The following is a 20,465-nucleotide window of genomic DNA, read 5'->3' as shown; positions in this document are numbered from 1 at the left end:
TATGCATGGGTTGTTCTGGAGAACAGAGAACTCCCTGCCCAGCACTGGTTTCCCATTTACTGCCCAGTGAGTTTGCTTTCTTAACACCTGGCCTACATTAAAGCTTGTGGGTTTGGGGTTTTAAGTAGACTGTGTAAGACAGAGTGCAAAGCACCTTGAGATTAAAACCTTCCAGGAGACATCCTTCTCCCCTGATGATCCTCACATGCCTGAAACATTCCTAAGAGCTAAACTGAAATTCAGGGGGCTGGAAGATATGTATATGTGTGTGTGTATGATATATATCATATATAAGACATATATATGACATATATGATTATATATATAATGTCTTATATATATATGTCTTATATATGATTATATATATAATGTATATGTGTGTGATATATATCATATATAATCATATATATATGTCTTATATATGATTATATATATAATTATATATATGATTGTGAATCATATATATATATATATATAATTGTGAGCTTGAAAAAGCACCAAGTCTTGGGACAAGTTTCTACAAATACCAGCCACAAAGCTAGACAGCAACTAGGAAACGGGGCTGGACCGAGAGCTAATAGCACTGTCATGATGAGAACTTGGAAAGTGTAACTTTACTTTGAACCTTCATTGGCTATAGAGAAAGAGGTATCATGGAAGGATGCTGGTAGTGAGCCAAATGGAGTTAAGTCAAGGAAGGGTTAGTGACCATTCAAGAATATGAACGTCTTATGCTAGCGTTATTACTGGTGGGTTAAGGGTGAGGAGGTCTGAGAGATGCAGAGACCGGATGGAGACCTCTACCATGTGTTTCTAGAACCTTCATCTTCAGAGTAAGAATTCAGAGATGAGACAAGTTTAAGGATTAGGACGTTTCGTTTCAGGAAGTACACACTCAGAGGGATGTCCCAAGAGAGTCACACCTTGTGGCCTTTAGACAACCTCTGGGGAATAGGGTACAAAGGTGCTTTAACAAGGAATACTTTGTCATGTATGGATGCATGGGAGAAGTTTAGTCATGATGTCTGCAGTTGAAGCTATTTCCCTTTTAATGATAAAGCCACATTTGATGGTTATTGATTCTATATTTAGATTCTATGTGGTTTATGGCCCTAAAGTTTTTGTCTTAAAACAATTCCTTGCTGCTGTTGTTTTATTTAAACCCCTTCTTGTATCCTGACTAGTCCCTATTTCAATTTTACCCACAGCAGTTAACTGACTTTCTTTTCCTATCCTCTTGAATAGCTCTTTTAATTCAATTTCTTTTTATCTCTGAGACATTTGAAATTGCTATTAAATTCTCTTCTTGGTCCTTATCTGTTCTCATAAATCACATAAACGCAATTTAGACGTAGTCACGTGTACTTTTTCTGCCACTCAATCTCCTTGTAGTTTTGCCTCCTTTTCCATGCTAAAATGAAGCTATGAGCCAATGTGGTAGGTGACATTTGGGTGCTACTGGGATACTAAGCTTGGTTTAGTTCAAGTCAAGGTCTCACCATGTGGCCTTTGGATGGCCTAGGACTCACAATATGGGCCAGGCTGGCCTTGAACTCACAGATCTGTCTACTTCTACCTCCTGGCTTCTGGGATTAAATGTGTATGCCCAGTTTGTCCCACTAAGTTTTGAACTAACACCAATAAGTCACCTCCAATATTTAAAAACAAGTAATTAAAAATGTCACTGCATACATGTTTGTCTGTCAATCCACCCCTATCTATCTATCTATCTATCTATCTATCTATCTATCTATCTATCTATCTATCATCTATCTATCTATCTATCTATCTATCATCTGTCTGTCTGTCTGTCTGTCTGTCTGTCTGTCTGTCTCATATATTATGGCCTTGGCTGTAAGCAGCAGTAATGAACTTTAGCTAATCACATGACTGTATTGCTAGGGTCTCTGACTGGAAGTGGCAGAAATCCAGGCTCAGACAGAGGCAGCAGCAGGGATAGTCGAAAGCAGACTGGGTCAGCCCAGGTCTGCCTACTGAGCTCCGCTACTAACACCTTGTTCCAAAGGCCATCTCAGGGTATGAGAGCATATCATAAGGTGACTCAAGACTAAAGAAGAATGAAGACAGAGCCAACACTGCATGGATATGACTCATTGGCACACTTGTGTGCACACTAACGTTGTGGGTGGCATCCCATGGGGATCATCCTTCCACGTGGTGGTGCATTACCTGAAAAGCAGGAGAATCAGGCGTTCAAGGTCACCTTCTGCTACACTGTGAGTTTGAGGAAAGATCAGGTTGTATGAAACTCTGTGCTGGTTAGAATTCGTTGTTGCTGTTTGTTTTTTTGTTTTTTTTTGTGGGGGAGGTTATTGGTTGTTTGTTAATTTGACACATGAACAAGGAACTTTCAGTTGAAGAACTGCCTTACTCAAATTGGCCTGTGGTCATGTAGTTTGAATGAGAAAGCCCTCTCTCCCAGGTTCGTAAATTTCAATGAGTGAGCCCCAGTTAATGGAACCCTTTGGGAAGGATTAGGAGGTAAGGGTTTGTGTATCTTTGGGGGTGGGTTTTGAGGTTTCAAGAGTCCATGCTAAGCCCAGCGTGTCTCTGCTTGGAACCTGTGGATCAGATGTGAGTTCTTGGCTACTGCTCCAGAGCCCTGCCTGCTTGCCAGTCACCCCCTCCCTGCCATGAGGATCACGGATTAACCTCCTGAAACTGTAAGCCAGTCCCCCAATTCAATGCTTTCTTTTAAAAGCTTCCTTGGTCACAACATCTCCTCACAGCAATAGAATAGCAACTAAGAATATCTGTGGACATGTTCTCCATCAATGATTGGTGTGGCAGGGCCCAGCCCACTATAGATGGTGCCGTCCCAGCCACGTGGTTCTGGATTGCACCAGGAAGTAAAGGAAGAAGCCGTAGAGCTCAGTGGGCAGTGTTCCTCCACGACCTCTGCTTCCATTCCTAGCTCGAGTTCACACCTCAGCTTCCCTCAGAGATGGACTGTAACCTGCATGCCAAATAAACTGTTTCCTCCAAAAGTTGGTTTTGGTCTGGTGGTTTTTCACAGCAAGCAAAACATAACTGGTACATGTCCTATTTCAAAGAAGAAGGAAAAAAAAAAAAGAAAAAAAGAAAAGAGAAGAGAAGAAAAGGAGAAGATTTTCATAACGAGTCTGGAGGAAAGGGCTTGTATTATAGTTGCATCCCTAAGTGATTTCATGGTTTCACCTAAACCAGAGAAGGCCTGGTATTATCTCAGGCAAATCTTAAGGATGCCAGGCACATTCTTGGCTCTGACCACTGCCAGGGCTCAGGCCTCAACAGTCCACCTTACAGGCTGGTGACAGTTTTCTCTGCTTGAAGTATACTGTACAACGACACAAGGAAGCAGATCAGGGCTGCTAAGGGCCAGCCTGAAGGCTGCAGCTCAAGACATTGTAAATTCAACCTCGACACTGCCGCTTCCACCGGCCTAGCCCTGCTGCGGAGGGCCGGCGTATCTCAGAATCTACACAGACCATTTTAACCACGGACATTGGTCTGGATTCCAGTCCATCTGGCACAGTGGGAGAGGAATGCCTGCCTGTTCCCTGTGGTCCAGTGGAAGGAGAGGCAATGAAGCAATCAGAGAAGACTCCCTTGGTAAGAAAGGGGCGCTACCTGAAAGGCAAATGCTCACACCTGTGTTATAAACCTGCAGCGTCTTCACTTTTACCTGATGGGACGAGGCACCCACTGCTTCAAAGCAGACTTAGTTCCGTGTTGTTTCTTTCAGACGGCAGTGAGATTCCAGCTTCAACGTTGATGGACACTTTGCTAATGACAGATTTTAAGCTCGTCATTAACAGACTACGGTATGACATACAGTGTCACAAGAAAGGTAAGCAACGGCCCTCAGCTCCCTTAACTTTTGCTTTAGTGGGGAGGCTTATAGAGAGCAAAGCAACCTTGTTGAGAACAGAGTTTTCTGAGGTATTACACAATGGCCATTTTCCTTCTGCCAGAAGCAAGGGGGAGATTTCCCCTGATTTTTTATCATGAAAACTGAATAGAGATCTCAAAGGTAAGGTATGGCCCTCATTCTTGAATGCCCTGGCATCTTAAAATCTCAAGTGCAGGTCAGTTGAAATTCGTAGCCACTCTACTCAACACTGAGGGCTGCAGCTTGCCCTGTGACCTCAGTGCCCCCATCCAAGTACGAACCACGACAGACCCTGCTTAGCTTCCAAGACCAGCTCAGTCTGAACACGGTCAAGGTGGTGTGGCCTGAGCTCAGGTCCTGTAGCTCTCAGGAGAGTTGCTGACAGTCGGTTTGTTTCCCCTTTTAGCTGCTGTTAAGGAATGAGGACTTCCAGGCTCATTTACATGCCAAGTATGAAACGAGAAGTCTTTTCTCTTTCAAGTTTTCCTTTTCATTTCAAACTCTGGGTTGAACAAACCTAATCTGAAGATTGGAGATCCAAAACTTTTCGAATACTGGTATAGCACAAATGGAAAATTCCACTACTTATAAGAGTTCTAGTGATGGGCTGCAGTCAGAAGGCAGGTACATGGAGGGTAATATACATATGGTATATAAGTTAGAGTTTTACTGCTGTGAACAGACACCATGACCAAGGCAACTCTTGTAAGGACAACATTTAATTGGGGCTGGCTTACAGTTTCAGAGGTTCAGTCCATTATCATCAAGGTGGAAGCAGGGAAACATCCAGGCAGACATGGTGTAGGCAGAGTTGAGAGTTCTACATCTTCATCTGCAGGATGCTAACAGAATACTGACTTCTAGGTAGTTAGGATGAGGGTCTGAAAGCCTACAACCACAGTGACATACCTACTTCAACAGGGCCACACCTTCTAATAGTGCCACTCCCTGGGCCAAGAATATACAGACTATCACATATGGTAAATATAAAACGTAAACGTTGGATCACATCCCCAAGATCTCTCATGTCTGAGCAAAGATTCCAAAATCTGAAACCTATGCAAAATTTGAAATAAGTATCTGTGGATAAGAGACGCTCAACCAGAAACATTTTTAGCAGCAGCAATTGGTTTTTGACATTTCTATTATCACCACTCCACCTATTGCCTCTGCCCTCTTCTTTCTTTTCCCCATGGTGTGCCTGGCATAGAGACATGGCCTTTTGTGGCTGTGTCCCACAGTTTTTAGGTATTCTACTAGTGTTCCCCTCTTGTCTTTCTCTTTTTCAGCCTTGGGGGTGTCTCTGGATAGATCGTCAAGTTCACTGATTCTTGCCTCCCTAGTGCGGGGTCACTAATGGAGCCCATGGAGAGAGTTTTCATTCCGTGAGGTAGCTTTTATTTCTAGTGCTCCTTTGTCCTTCCTTAGCCTTCTCATCTCTCTATTCACTCCATGTTCTTGGATGCTGCTCACCTTATCCATTAGAGGTTTAATGACATCAATCAGTTGCCTTCATAGTGCACTAGTTGAGTTTTGCCCATATGATGCCAAGAAAATCAAACGCCATCAATGAAGAAGAAACCTAGACTGCCCTACGGTCATGTCTATGGGGGCATTTTCTTAACGATTTATGTGGAAGGGATCACTCCACTGTGAGTGATACATCCCTGGGCTGGTGGTACTAGATGGTCTAAGAAAGGAAACTGAGTAAGCCATGGAGAATAAGCAAGTAAGCAGCACTCTTCCATGGCCTCTGCATCAGTTCCTGCTGGCAGGTTCCTGACCTGGCTCTCCTTAGTGATGAGCTGGAACCTGTAAGTCAAATAAACCCTTTCCTTCTGAAGCAGTTTTTGATTTGTATCTATCACAGCAATAGAAAGAGAAAACCTTCCTCTCGCTTCCAAATCCCAAGATGGAATGTTAGGTCCACAAGGCCCAAGGCCCAACCTTCAGGTCCTTCCAGCTCACGAGAAGGCTGTGCTGTCGTCATCTTTGAGGAGGGGCGCTGGGTTGGGTTTGAGCTCCTGGCCCAGTGATCCGAGGTCTAACTGTTCTCAATGTTACTGCAAGAAACCCGTGTTACACGGTCCAGATGAACAAGGAAGGACACAGTGTGCGTGATTGGATGGAAACCAATGGAAGAATCATACTAGATTAATTGAAGAAGTTATTAAATTATAAATTTAGAATTTAAAAATCCATTTCAAGTCATTCTTAAACATTCACAGATATGAATTTAAAGTTCAGGTGGTGAAAATGAACTCTACATAAAAGACATGCAAAAAAAAAAAAACCCAACCACATGTAAATATGCAGAAATACTTGGTCAGTTTTGGGTTGGCAATTAACTCAGGAATTCTGTGCTACCAACTTCTCTGACAGCACAGCAGTCGCCCTGCTCTGTCTCACACTGAGGTGTCCTTTCAGGAAGAGACAGGGTTTGCTTCTACTCCTAAACAGTGTAATTAACAAACTCCATGGTAGGCACATTCCCGCTTTTTGTAAATTTCTACTTCTCTCACTGTCCCATCTTTTTTTTGTTTTGTTTTGTTTTGTTTTGTTTTTCGAGACAAGGTTTCTCTGTATAGCCTTGGCTGTCCTGGAACTCACTCTGTAGACCAGGCTGGCCTCGAACTCAGAAATCCACCTGCCTCTGCCTCCCGAGTGCTGNAGCCTTGGCTGTCCTGGAACTCACTCTGTAGACCAGGCTGGCCTCGAACTCAGAAATCCACCTGCCTCTGCCTCCCGAGTGCTGGGATTAAAGGTGTGCACCACCATGCCCGGCTCACTGTCCCATCTTTATCCCTTCATTGCTCCTCTATTCCTTCTTTAAGACACCATAACCTTGGGGCTGGAGAGATGGCTCAGTGGTTGAGATAACTTGCTGCTTTTGAAGAGAACCCAAGCTGAGTTCCCAGCACCCACACCGTGGCTTACAACCATTCCTAAGTCCCAGGGATCCAGCAACACACACACACACACACACACACACACACACACACACACACACACACACACAGTGTACTTACTTATATGTAGACAAAACATTCATGCACATAAAATAAAAATGGATGGGATTTTTCAAAAGTAATTTTGAAATTCACAGGAAGTACAAAAGACCCTGAATAACCAGAGTAATCCTGACCCAAAGGAACAGTGCTGGAGGGACCCAATACTTTGGTTGAATTTCCATTGATTTCTCTGCTTAGGAAACCAGCTATAATTTCATTTAATGGATTTTCTAAGTGTTTAGTATTTATCTCAGCTCCCTCCTCCTCATATATTTTTTTTCTCCTCGTCGATTTTTAGACTTGGTTTCTGATCACATCTCAGATTCATGCTTCTGTTTCATTTCCTTTCTGACATTTGAATGTAGACTTTAATCATTCACCTCTGTCTTAGTTCTGTTTCTATGGCTGTGATAAAGACCGCGACCAAAAGCAAATCCGGAAGAAAAGGGTTTATTTCATCTTACATTTCCAGGTAGCAATTCATCATTAAGGAATTCAAGGCAGAAACCTGGCAGCAGGAATGGAACCAGAAGCTTTGAAATAATGCTGCCTACTGGCTTCCTGCTTGTGGCTTGATCAGCCTGCTGTCTTGTATAACCCAGGACCACCTACCCAGAGGTGGTACCACCCAGTGGGATAGGCCTTCCACACCAACCGTTAACCAAGCAAATTCCCCATAGACTTGACTGATAAATGCATTTTTTAATTGAAGCTCAATTAAGAAAACTGCCCCAGATGGCTTTCGCTCGTGCCAGGTCCATGCGAGATCTAAGCAGGACAGAGTTCTTCCTGATTGATACTTTTTCTTCTGCTTGGTTGAGTCTGCTGGCGATGCTTTCCAAATGGTTTGGGTTTTATTCACTGAGGTTTTCACTACCAGTATTTCTGTTTTTTTTTTTGTTTTGTTTTGTTTTGTTTTTGTTTCCCACCCTTCGAAATCCTCCATCTCCTTCTACCTTGCAGAGTTTTATCCACGCCATTCATTTTCTTCTCAGTTTTGCTGAATTTCCCTCTCCAAGTCCTGGATTAAATTCCAATGCGTTTGTGTCTTCTTCAAGTCTTCATTCATTTTTGTCAAACTGCTTCTGCATTTCCACCACTCTACCTGTCTCGCCTGTCTCTGCTGTCAGTAGAGGAGAAGCTATGATCCTCTGCAGGAGTCCTGTTGCCAGGCTCTTGCGTTTCTTGTGTTTTCTGTGTTGCAATTTGTACATCTGTTGGTTTGTGTCTCTTCCATTTGTTATGTCTTTGCATTGTTAACCTTCCCAAGACTCTGAAAACACTCCTCCACCCCACCCCCGCCCCCAGTAGGACTCAGCAAAGAGGAAACACTTGGGTGTTTTGGGTTGAGGTAGCTTCTGCTCCCTGCCTTCCACCACGGCAAGGCTGGAGCTGTGTGTGGCTTACTTCTCTGCATCATCTTTCTTTTCCCTGACATATACTGACTTCCTTTGTGGATTTCCAAAATCGTCCTCTGTTGGGAATAGTCTATTGTCCCTTAATCTGACTGCGCTGGCTCACACAGAAGCAGGCTCTAGTCACAGTGTGATCTGAAAGTTCCCTCTTAACTGCTAGTCCCTGAACAGGGGCAGGTTTCCTTTTCAGTGTCTTCTTCAGTGGTAGCTTTCACTGTAGGGGACTTTGTTCCCTTTCCTGTTGGATCTTGGTACCTCCCTCCCTCATTCTCTCTTCTTTCTTCCTTTCTCTCCTTCCCTTTCTCTGGACCATTTTCCTGGTTCTTTCTCTGCACACTTGTTTCTGCTTTACAGAAAACCTGTCCCTTGCCGAAAGTGTTCATCAGATCTCAGAGCTTTCTTCCTTCCCTATTTGTAGTCTGGATTTCCTTCCCTTGCCAAGAACTCACACGCGCAGGTGATTTACAACTGTGGGGATGGAACCCATTCTCATTTGATTTTTAGAGGAAATGCCTTGCATTATTTTTCTTTGGTATAATGTTAACTATCTGTTGCACAGAGCTCTTGTTATGTTTGGGCATGAACCCTCGGTTCCTTGCTTGTTCAAGGCTTTTAACAGGAGGAGATGTTGCATTTTTCTAAATCCTTTCTCTCCAGCTATTGAGACAGTCACATGATTTTGCCCTCGATTGCACTTGTATGCTTTATTATGCTTATTGATTTCTGTTTGTTGTTTCTTCTTTGCATATCTGAAATAAAAATCAACCCGACCATGATGTATGACCTTCTTAATGTGTTGTTGAATTTGGCTTCCAACTATTTTATTGATAACTTTGCATTTATGCTAGATTTTTAGATTAGATAATTAGATTATCTAATTAGATATTTTAAGTCAAGTCCTTATCTTGTTTTTGTATTAGAGCAATATTGGTGATATAGAATGAATTTAGAAACTTTACTTCCGTATTTCATGGACTAGTTTAAAAATCATTGTTGTAATATCTTTGAAAGTAGAGTAGAGGGGGGTTAGAGAGATGGCTCAGAGCACAGACTGCTCTTCCAGAGGTCCTGAGTTCAATTTCCAGCAACCACATGGTGGCTCACAACCATCTGTAATGGGATCCAATGCCCTCTTCTGGTGTGCATGAAGACAGCTACAGTGTACATAAAATAAATAAATAAGTCTTAAAAAAAAAAAAAAAAAAGTAGAGTAGAACATTGTAGTAGATCCATCCAGCCTTTAGCTTTTCTTTGTTGGGGACTACTGCTGATTCAACCTTATTACTCATTTTAGTTTGGTTTATTTATACTTTCTTTAATATTAGTAGGTCATACATGTCTTGAAATTTATCAGTTTCTTCTAAATTTTCCAATTTGTTAAAGATATTTTGAAAGTATTCCTCAAGGAGTTTCCAGATGTCATTTTTATGGTAATACAGCTCATTTTGCATTTTATTGTTCTCTTGATTAAGTTGGCCGAAGGCTTGTCAGTCTTGTTTTCCTTTGTGAGGACCAACTTGTCTCACCAACCCATTGTTGTTCTAGCCTGTCTCATGAATCCCACCTTAGACCTTATTGCTTCATATCTACTAACTTTGGGTTTATCTTGCCTCTGTATTTCTAAGACCCAATGGATAAATTACAGTGACACATGTGACCTGCCAATATTGAAACAAGAAGATACCACTAACCTAAAAAGCAGGTCTATAATGAGCAATAAGATGGGGTTGTTTATTTGAGACCCAACTTTTTAATGTGGTACTCAGTTATGAGCGACCCTGCAGCATTCTACCCACGGTTCTGGGAAGCAGTGGTTTCGTTTCAGTTGGCTGAGGGCCTTTCCATTTCCTCCCTGATTCTTTCCGATGACCTCTTATTATTCAAGCATCTCTGGTTCAGCCTCCAGGGTGGTATAGTGTGTGCTTCTTACTACCGATTTCTAGTGTTACTCTACTAGAATCATTACGACCTGGTAAGCTGCAAGGGATTCTTTCTTTCTTTTTTTTTTTTTTTAAAGATTTATTTATTTATTACTGTAGCTGTCCTCAGACACTCTAGAAGAGGGCGTCAGATCTTGTTACGGATGGTTATGAGCCACCATGTGGTTGCTGGGATTCAAACTCCGGACCTTCGGAAGAGCAGTCGGGTGCTCTTACCCACTGAGCCATCTCACCAGCCCGGATTCTTTCTTTTTACTTTTTTTTTGTATTTGTTAACTCTTTCTCTTTAGAATAAGTGGTCTATTTTAGAGAAAACTCCATGGGCTGGCAAAAAAAAAAAATGTGTACCCTATAGGTTTTGAATAAAATATTCTATGGTAGTTTAACTTTGAAGTGTTTACTGATATTTTTTAATCTGGAATTTTTAAATCTAATTCTTTAATGTGTGTGTGTGTGTGTGTGTATGCATGGTGAGGTTGTAAAAATATGTTTTATACTATTTTTTTTTCTTTTTGGTTTTTCAAGACAGGGTTTCTCTGTGTAGCCTTGGCTGTCCTGGAACTCACTCTGTAGACCAGGCTGGCCTCGGACTCAGAAATCTGCCTGCCTCCACCTCCCGAGTGCTGGGATTAAACGTGTGCGCCACCATGCCCGGCTGTTTTATACAATTTTTAAAGGCAGGTTCTCATTTTGTGGCCAAGACTGGAGTTATGAGCTATGTGACCTGGCCTGGCCTTGAAGTCATGGTGACCCTCCAGTTATTGTTGTATCTGGACTGACCTGCCCCTTGTTGCCCAATGCTGTTTATGAATCTGGGTGCATCAATGTTCCATATATATACATATATGTATACATACACATATGTAATTACGATATCTCGATGGATTGTCCCCATTATTACTATGTAATGATTTCCTCTGTTCTTCCCAATTTTGGTTTGAAACATGCTTTATCCTATCTCACAACTGCTCTGTCAGATCCTATAGCACATGTCCTATCCCACACTGTTCTGTCAGATCCTATAGCTCATGTCCTATCCCATACTGCTGTCAGATCCTTTAGCTCATGTCCTATCCCATACTGCTCTGTCAGATCCTATAGCTCAGGGGCTGCTCTTTTGTGTCCGTTCATTTTCTCCCCGTGTACATCGTTGTCATTGAGGTACCGCTTTTAACCCAGTCAGCCTGTCTCCATCCTGAGACCATACACATACCCATATTGTTGTTTTTAAAGCAACAGTAAAGTCACATTACAAGAGGATGCAGGAACATCTGACCCTCAAAAGTTGAATTTTAAACCCATTCTCTGGTAACTTACCACTACAGATTGACTTTGGACAAGACTGGTGATCAACTAAATCCTGGTGGACTAAGAACAGAGGGGCAGGCCCAAACCAGAGCTCAGCCAGCCATGCTCAGGGACTCAGATTTCATGGCCTGGACTTACCTAGAGCAAAACCGCATAGTAAATGCCTTCGGTCTTTCTTACCTTTTCTCAGAAAAGCCAAGTGGAGAGCAGGTGACTGAGCTGGAAAACACAAAGTCCTTGGTTCACAGACTATTCGCTGTCCTGCATTTAGAGGAGTTCCAGAAGAGACAAGAGCGCCACCTGATGGCGAAGATCGACCACCTGCAGGAGCAGCTGCGGCCCTTGGAGCAGGTGGGAAGGCTTCCTAGCCTGGCTGAGTGCAAGGGACGCCTTTTGTTAATGAGTGAGTGCCTGGCTGTCATGGGAGCATTGGGGGGGATTTTGTGTATGCTTATTTTCTCCTTCAGTCTAAAAATGGGCTGTAAGCTGCGACCTGTGAGCCGAGTGCTATCTTCCTGGTTTTGAGATGAGGGCAATAGGCAACTGAGGTGTACAGCTAGCGTGTGGCGGGTGATCTGGTCCAGAGCTGGGGTCTTCTGCCTCCTCAGCATCACCAGGAGTCTCTGGACAGCAGACTGTTAAATGGCATATTGTAGAGTGCTACAGCTCAGGTCTCATTTCTGCCTAAGTGAACTGTGGGTGGCAAGTTAGTAATGGCTCATAACCTATGGGTCTTTTCTCCAAACTATGGGGAAAACACAAACAAAAACCCTGATTTTATTTATTTATTTATTTGGTGGATAGGGGTGTGGTAATCTGTCTTAAGGGAAACTTAAATTCTTTAAGCTGTAATTCCACTTATAATATTTAAAAAATGGGTTAGAAGTAAAGGAGAGGGGGAATGGGCTGGGGGGAGTTTGTGGAGGGGGAATTGGGAAGGGGGACATTTGAAATGTAAATAAAGTAATTAATTAAAAAATGGGTCTTTGTGTATGAATAGAAACCTCTAGAAATGTAGTAATTATCTCCAAAGGCATTAGAAGAATGGTAGAGAAGCACTTTTTTTTTTTTTTTTTTTTGGTTTTGTTTTTCTGGATTATTTACCCACATTTTGCTTTTTAAGAAATGGTATTCTGACCCAAGATACATTATGCAAAACAGAAGAAAACCAAGAAGGATGACCACTGGGTGGATACTTCATTCCTCCTTAGAATAAGGAACAAAATACTCATGAAAGGATATAGGTACAGAGTCAAAATTTAGAGCTAAGATGAAAGGATGGACTATCCAGAGACTACCCCATTCGGGAGTCCATCCCATGATCAGCCACCAAACCTAGATACTAATGCTCATGTCAGCAAGATTCTGCTGAAGGGACCCTGATATTGCAGACTCTTGTGAGGCTATGCCAGTGCCTGGCAAACACAGAAATGGATGCTCACAGCCAGCTATTGGGATGAAACACAGGGTCCCCAATGGAGGAGCTAGAGAAAGTACCCAAGGAACTGAAGGGGGCTGCAACCCTGTAGGTGNAACAACAATATGAACTAACCAGTACCCCCTGAGCTTGTGTCTCTAGCTGCATATGTAGCAGAAGATGGCCTAATCGGCCATCATTGGGAAGAGAGGCCCCTTGGTCTTGCAAACTTTATATGACCCTGCACAAGGCAAGGCCTGGGCCAAGTAGTGGGAGTGGGTGGGTAGGGGAGCAGAGGAGGGGTATAGGAAACTTTCGGGATAGCATTTGAAATGTAAATAAAGAAAATAATAATAATAATAATAATAATAATAATAATAAAAGAAATGGTATTCTGAGTACGGTGGCGCCTGCCGTCACCCAGCACTTGGGGGGCAGAGGAAGGCAGGTCTCTATGAATTCAAACCCAGCCTGATCTGTACAGCAAGGCCGGGGAAGACCCTGCTTCATTTCACAGGACAGAACGCATCTCTGCAGGACCACAGGGGCACAAAGTGCCCGAGAGATGAGTCACAGAGTGGCCTTGGAGGGACAAAGAGAACAGGCCTGTGATTTCACATGGGTTTCAGAACCAGCTTGTAGGCGTCTAATTGCAAACCTCCTATAGTGTTCATGGGTTTTGTTTTGGTTTTTTGAGACAGGGTCTCTCTGGTCCTGACTGTCCCAGAACTACCTGTTTACCAGGCTGCCCTCAGACTCAGAGATCCTCCTGCCTCTGACTTCTGGGATTAAAGGCATGTGACACTACGCCTGGCTAGTTTGTTTTCGACGAGCAGATATTACCTGTATAACTTAAAAATGTTAATGAACTGATTTGGAAATCAGCCACTGTTATACATTTCATAAATGTCATTTTTCTACCTACATGACCTCTTCAAGGCAACGCAAAGCGTTCACTGGCTCAACTGTTTCTCCTTGGTTTTGCTTCTCCCGTAAGCTGCCAAACTCATAAACCGAATGGTTTTCCCTTCCTCCAGGTCAAAGCTGCAATAGAAGCCCGGTCAGAAGCCAACACCAGCGGTCTCCTGTGGGCCGGCTTAGCTCTGCTCTCCGTGCAGGGCGGGGCGCTGGCCTGGCTTACTTGGTGGGTGTACTCCTGGGATCTCATGGAGCCAGTTACCTTCTTCCTGTCGTTTGCGAATTCCATCGTCTTTTTTGCATACTTCATCATTACGCGGCAGGTGGGTAGTTAGGAAAATGGAAGTTGGAAGTGGCTGATTAAAACTGGTTCTCAACCTGTGGGTTATGACCCCCCCCAAAGACCCTTTCACAGGGGTCACCGGAGATCATTGGAAATATCAGAGATTTACATTATGCCACATAACAGTAGCAAAATGACAGTTATAAAGTAGCAATGGAAGTGATGGTATGGTTGGGGGTCAGCATAAACTAAGGAAGTGTACTGAAGGGTCACCTCACTAGGAAGGCTGAGAACCTACAGGTCTAAAGATTGCTCATCCAGGCAGTGTCTTGGTTAGAGTTCCTGTTTCTGTGATGAAACACCATGGCCAAGAGCACCTTGGGGAGGAAAGTGGGTACTTGGCTTACATACCCTAAGCCTCAGTCCTCTGAGGGAAACCAAGGCAGGACCTCAAACTGGGCAGGGACCTGGAGGCAGAGGCTGGGCAGAGGCCATGCGGGAATGCTGGCTCCTGGGTTTCTCAGTCTTCTTTCTAACAGCACTCAGGACCACCAGCCCAGGGGTGGTGCTGCTGGTGCCATCCACAATTGAGCCTGCGCCCCGCTCCCAGCCCCCCTGTTATCACTAGTTAAGAAACTGCCCTACAGGCTCGCCGATAGCTTGATCTAGTTCTCAATTGAGGCTTCTTTCTCTTCAGATGACTGTAGTTTGTGTCAAGCTGACATAAAACTAGCTTGCCCAAGCAACAAGCCACAAGCCCTTTTATTTCCTGAGCCCTTTGAAGTTTTTCACAAGGTTGACTGGAGTCTTTACAGCATCAAAAAATGTTAATTCCTACAGATGAACTCCTCCATTGGGACAAATGAGTCATGTTCCCTATGCCCTCATTAATCAATGACATCAAACTTGTGCTGCAAAAATTAGTTATTCCCAGTAACTAGTTTTGTGTCCAGGTTGCCAAAGCTTCCGACTTTTCCCAGAGTGTAAATTTTCTCATCCCAGTTTGTCTGCCTGTAAGAGGTGCTCTCAACTCTCATCATGCCCTGCTCTGACGACCACTGTAGACACCTACGCCCCTTCCTCTCCCCACTTTGCCTTGACGTGGCTGAATTAATATCTTCATTTAAACGATGATGCTCCGCTGTCTCCTCTCTCCTTCAGAACTACACTTACTCATCCCTCTGGAGCAGGCAGCTTCTTCAGTTCTTCCACAAGAAATCGCAGCGGCGGTGTTTTGATGTGGAACAATACAACAAGCTAAAGGAAGACCTTGCTGAGGTACCTTAACGAGAGCACATATCCAAGCTGCTTCTGTTTGGGAGACAGGAAACGCATGCAAGGCTGAGATTTTTTTCCATGGATTGTTTAGCCAAACTTTGGGATGGATTTTTTTTTTTTTTAAGAATATGAATTGGGAAAAAAAGTGATGAAAGGGAATTTACCTGGTACTTTATAAAGCCATAAACTCATCTCTTAAAAAAGGATTCATAAAGCTAGGCATAGTGGCTTATACCTTTGATGCATCCCAGCACCAGGGAGTTCTTCGTGAGTTCAAGGCTAACCTGTCTTCATATTTAGTTTCAGGACAGCCAGAGGTAAATAATGAGACCTGTCTCAAATGAAACAACTGAGCAAACAAAACATCAAAAGATTCCAACTGGCATTGACCTCAGCGATTAAATGTCTTCTTGCCCCAAGGAGATGCTGAATTTGTACAATTCCCCTCAAACATCAATGCTGACATCTCTTATTTTCTCTGACCCCTCACAACAGGCTACAGAATCCCTGGACAATGTGCGCCGCTCCCTCCACTTGCGAATCCAAGGAAAGAAGTCATCGAGAACCAGCCGCACGCTTTAAACTCAGCAGGCTATGTGCTGGTCTTACAGCTCACCAACTGGACGCTTTAAGGTCCTGTTCATTTCCGCTTGACGTTTTCATACAGCGTGGTTAATAAATTTGTGTGAAACAAAAGTATTTACTGACAACCGCACTCCAGCTGGTTTGTAGATCTGTGTGTCCTGATGTGTCAAATGGCCTGTGCGCCCCAGCAGAGCTGCGGCTACCCAAGCTCCTCCCCAGCTGGCTACACACGGGGATAAAATGATTGTTAAAATGGTCAGCATTTGGCATTCGTTCCCTGGGAGTACAAGCTTGAGCCATAGCGTGAGACCCTGTCTCAAGAAATAAAGTCCACGTAAACAACAGGAACCAAAGTGAACTTTATTTCTTGAGACAGGGTCTCACACTGTGGTTCAAGCTTGTATGCCAAGCAATCTTCCTACCTCAGTATAGGTGTAAGCCCTAATGCCCAGTTTCTTTTTGTCTTTTACTCTGCAATAGTTGTAAGGCCACAACACTGTATCAATGGTACAAATGCCTCACTAGCCATACTGGTTCCTCCTCAACTGCAGCCGAAGCAAGGCACCTGAGGCATTGCTTTTATACCAGCAACTTATGTGTTCCTGTTCATAAAAGCCCTAATATAGCCCTTAATCAGCAGGTTAGTGATGAAATATTAGGATTCAAAAATATGTATGTTAATAAGAACCTTAAAGGAAAACTAATTATACTGTTAATTCAATCGTCTGCTAAAAATGTCACGATCTTCAGTTTTAAGTTACTGTAGCATCCCATTTTGGTAGATGTTTTGCCTACAGGGGTCAGGATTCACTGCATGCTGAACTACAGTGGCTAGGTGTCATGTCACATGTCTTTTTCAGGTAGGTTATCACTGTGTGTGTGCCTATAGGGGTTGTATGTACCTAGAGTGGCTAAGTATGTTTATACATGTGCCTGTATGTGGTTACATGTCACTACATACTATATTTCATCCTCAGAGTGCCAAAAAATAATTGTGAAAGGTTTATTGTTTCCAAAATGGGAATTAAATCCACACATAAAGTATACCTTGATTATAGGTAAACAAGATAGTTAATGAATACATGATCAAGTAAAATAGGCCCACTATAAATTACATAAGCATAGGAAGTAGAAAATGTCAATGAAGTGAAAACAATCTCATTCTTGAGTTTCAAAAATCTTTAAAAACATTATACAATAAATTTGTATAAATAGTGTCACAAAAGGTAAGGCAAAGTAGTTGGAATTTTGAGTAATCTTACAGTTTACTAAAAATGTAATAAATTTAGTAGACATTTATGCATAGTAATTTCCTGAGGATTATTTTTAGCCCTTTCACCACATCCAACATGATTGAAAAATAACAAATACAAAGCATTACTTTTCTATGGCATCTAAGAAATTGAAACAGTTTACATAGATGGGTGAAAGTCTTCCACCGGCTGGCCTCTGTATAAAAGGGAAATGTGCGTGAAACATGTGGCAAGACAGATGGCCCTACTTACTAGGTTTGGGACAGAAATGCAGCTTTTTGGTCAGCATTGAAGCGAAGCAGGGAACCTGCTTCTTGCCAATGGCACCTGGGTCTTTGCAGAAGTCCACGCGGCGCTGAGAGACCTTCCTGTTCACCAGCGTGAGCAGCTCCGTGAACTCCAGGGAACTGCCATACCTCGCCAGCATCTCACACAAATCCTGAATGTACCAGGAGCCATTCACAGTTTCTCGGTGGGAGTAATACCCTAGAATGAGAGGGGCGGTGCTTCATGGTCATGGAGAGACACTCACGATGAAGTCAGTTACAGAAAAGAAAGCTCCCCAAAGTCCCTGAAAGAATAAGGCATGCTGCTCATCGTGTGGTTACAATTCTTCTCCTCCGCTTAGTCTAATGTAGGAAAACATATCAACTCTATGGTTTTGCATAAAGAATTAATGAAATTTGACAGAAGCCATCTAGGAAAGGCTATGGCAAGTGAGTGAGTCTCCTGGAGATGGCGCTGTTATTTGCATGGCTGCGATGGGCGCCCTCTGGAGAGGCACAGCCCCAGGGACTTCTTCCCAGGATTGCCTCTCTCTCTGCTGATGTGCCTTTCCTGCCACTATCACATAGCCCAGTGATTCCTGGGCATCAGCCCACCCTATTGGGCAAATTTCCTACAGATCAACATGAAGATGAACTTTCATGAAGTAATGCTGTTATGATGAATTAATGACTTTATAACCTTCCTGATTTGGTTCAAATAATTTTAGGAAAAAAGTTTAAAGAGAGAGCACCACCCTCCCAACCCCCACTCCCACCCTAACGGGCTGCTATCAGCATGACCCCCCCACTGCCAGTGCCATACCCCTTGTTGCTGCCTGCCTCAGTTTACCCTGAGAAGCCAAAGAAGGCTTTTGACAGAAATTTTCTCTACTTTCTGAAAAAGCAAACTAGAACAAGATAATACCCAATGAATTTGAAGCCAGAGATTAAACAAAAACTATTTAGATTGAAAGCAAAGAATTTAGCAAAAACATTTTTCAGCAAGGCTTTCCACAAATCTATCACAGTGGTGCTGCCACGTTATCACCAAATGACAGCAAGCTGCTAACACCCATCACAACTGCACAGCTGCTGCTGTTATTCTGTAAGGCATTTTACATTTCATTTATCAGTCAGAAAGGACCCCTTCAATATGATTAGGCCTGTGGCTTTTTAACAGAACATAGTGACTTAATTGTGGAAAACCACTCCAATTCAAAGGTGACACAGGCTTAAGCCAAAAGTACACGTCACTGGCTCCAATCTGCCTCTGCTCGCTCACCTTCTGCGACAGAGTAGCACATGAGGAAGTCTGCCCCCGCAGGCAGCGTGTACACGGACGCAGCATCCACCTGGGTCATGTTGTCCAGCTTGTCTGTCTGGTGATCCACCACGTCCAGGGGGACCACGGGCACGTCATGCTGGCTGCCCCGACAGGCCTACAGGAGAGAGCGGAAAGAACATGTTCTCTGCCTGCCATTTTGTTACCAATGCTTACTGTGCAGTGAGAATATGTAATTCAGCATACCTCCCATTAGTAACAGAAGCCATGTAAGCAACTCAAAAACGAGGCAATCAGGCTTTGAGGGATGTAAGCTAACAAAGCTGAATTCTCAATGATGTTTCCTTTTAGACAATGTTTATAAAACCTGGTCTAACCCATCCTGCAAATAGACACCAAATACGCTGAATGGTATGCCCTTCCTTTAAAGAACTATCTTCCTCACCTGAATGTTTTTATTCAATCAAGTAGTTACTCCCAAGTGACCACTGAGGTCACAATTTGTCAACAGTTGAAACAGCACTGACTTGAGGTCATCTATGTGCATGCGTTCACCTTCTCTTCCCCCTGTATTTTTAAAATTATGTTTTTAAAAGTATATCTACGTGTATATCTGTGGCTGTGCACACGTGAGTGCATGTGTCCCCGGGGTTCTGAAGAGGGTGTTGGGTGCCCTGTAGGAGGGACGGGAATGCTGTTCCCCTGCAAGGGCAGCAATATGTGCCTTCATCACGGAGCCACCCCTCCAGCCCTGAGTGCCGGCCTGCCGTGTGCACCCTTGCCCTCTCCCGTGCCCTCTCCCTCTCTCTCTCCAGACCACCATGTTCCCACTTCGAGGTGAGTTCTAAATTTATCTCTATTCATTTTGCTTGAGAAGCTAGCATTGAAGTTCTTTGCTTTCCGGTTTGAGGGCCTCGTGGCCATGCTTATCCAGTGCTTGTCCACTGAGCTGCGCTCTGCCCCTCAGGGTGACAGACCAGACCGTGCTTCTGCCCCAAATTTACGTGGTGAAGCCTCTGATACCAGACCTGTCATGCTCCAAACACTGGCTTTTTGTTTGTTTGTTTGTTTGTTTTTTGTTTTTGTTTTTGTTTTCTTTCTAAAACTATCTGGCAGCTTGGAGAAGTGTAAAGAGATGAAGCAGGTGAAGATAAGCCTGCTTACTCCCGCATCACCTCCCCTGGCTTCCATGCTCCCACAGACCCCAGCCCAGTGTAGTTAGGCTGCCTTCTAGGGTCCCATGCAATCAACGTCCAGTGGCTCCTCCTCCAAACCCAGCCCTGCTACACAGAGGTGACTGACTATCTGTCATACTAAACGTTAATCACTTTATTTGTTTTTCAAGACAAGGTGGCACTGGCTGGCCAAGAACACACTCTGTAGACTGGGCTACTTGCTGCGTGGTGTGGGGTGGGGGTGGGGGTGGGGGTAGGGTGGGTGGGTGGGGACTCGAACTCATAAGCTTGGGGATTAAAGGTATGCTCCATGCCCGGTACAGCTCAAAACACTCTTATAATAAAGAAATGCCAACAACTCAAAGTACAACTCTAGTTGACCAAGATCCAAAAAGGGCCTTTCTAATTATTAGAGGAGTTTTTTTTTTTTTTTTTTTTTTTT

At 43.5% G+C, this 20,465-nt stretch overlaps 2 protein-coding genes across 4 annotated transcripts in view; one reads left to right on the top strand and one right to left on the bottom strand.

Moving 5' to 3' along the window:
* The window catches only part of Mcub (mitochondrial calcium uniporter dominant negative beta subunit), a 68,262-nt gene extending 52,085 nt beyond the window's left edge, over positions 1-16,177 (top strand). Inside the window, exons 4-8 of one of the 3 annotated variants that reach the window (XM_021196701.1) lie at positions 3,746-3,850; positions 11,757-11,917; positions 14,021-14,224; positions 15,346-15,462; positions 15,958-16,177. In XM_021196701.1, coding sequence (XP_021052360.1) covers positions 3,746-3,850; positions 11,757-11,917; positions 14,021-14,224; positions 15,346-15,462; positions 15,958-16,044 — 674 coding nt within the window. In that variant the 3' untranslated portion in view covers positions 16,045-16,177. The remainder of the gene's footprint in view (positions 1-3,745; positions 3,851-11,756; positions 11,918-14,020; positions 14,225-15,345; positions 15,463-15,957) is intronic. The other 2 variants (XM_021196702.1, XM_029537858.1) reach the window with 2 other exon arrangements.
* An 850-nt stretch (positions 16,178-17,027) lies between these two features.
* Positions 17,028-20,465, bottom strand: part of Casp6 (caspase 6) — a 14,089-nt gene continuing 10,651 nt past the window's right edge. Inside the window, exons 6-7 of the mRNA XM_021196432.1 lie at positions 18,849-19,005; positions 17,028-17,786 (exon numbers count right to left, since the gene is read on the bottom strand). Of these exons, the coding sequence (XP_021052091.1) occupies positions 17,545-17,786; positions 18,849-19,005 (399 nt within the window). The 3' untranslated portion in view covers positions 17,028-17,544. The remainder of the gene's footprint in view (positions 17,787-18,848; positions 19,006-20,465) is intronic.

This window comes from Mus pahari, chromosome 4, assembly GCF_900095145.1.
Source record: "Mus pahari chromosome 4, PAHARI_EIJ_v1.1, whole genome shotgun sequence".
In the NCBI taxonomy this organism is placed as follows: domain Eukaryota; kingdom Metazoa; phylum Chordata; class Mammalia; order Rodentia; family Muridae; genus Mus; species Mus pahari.
This window is presented reverse-complemented; position numbering and strand designations above follow the sequence as displayed.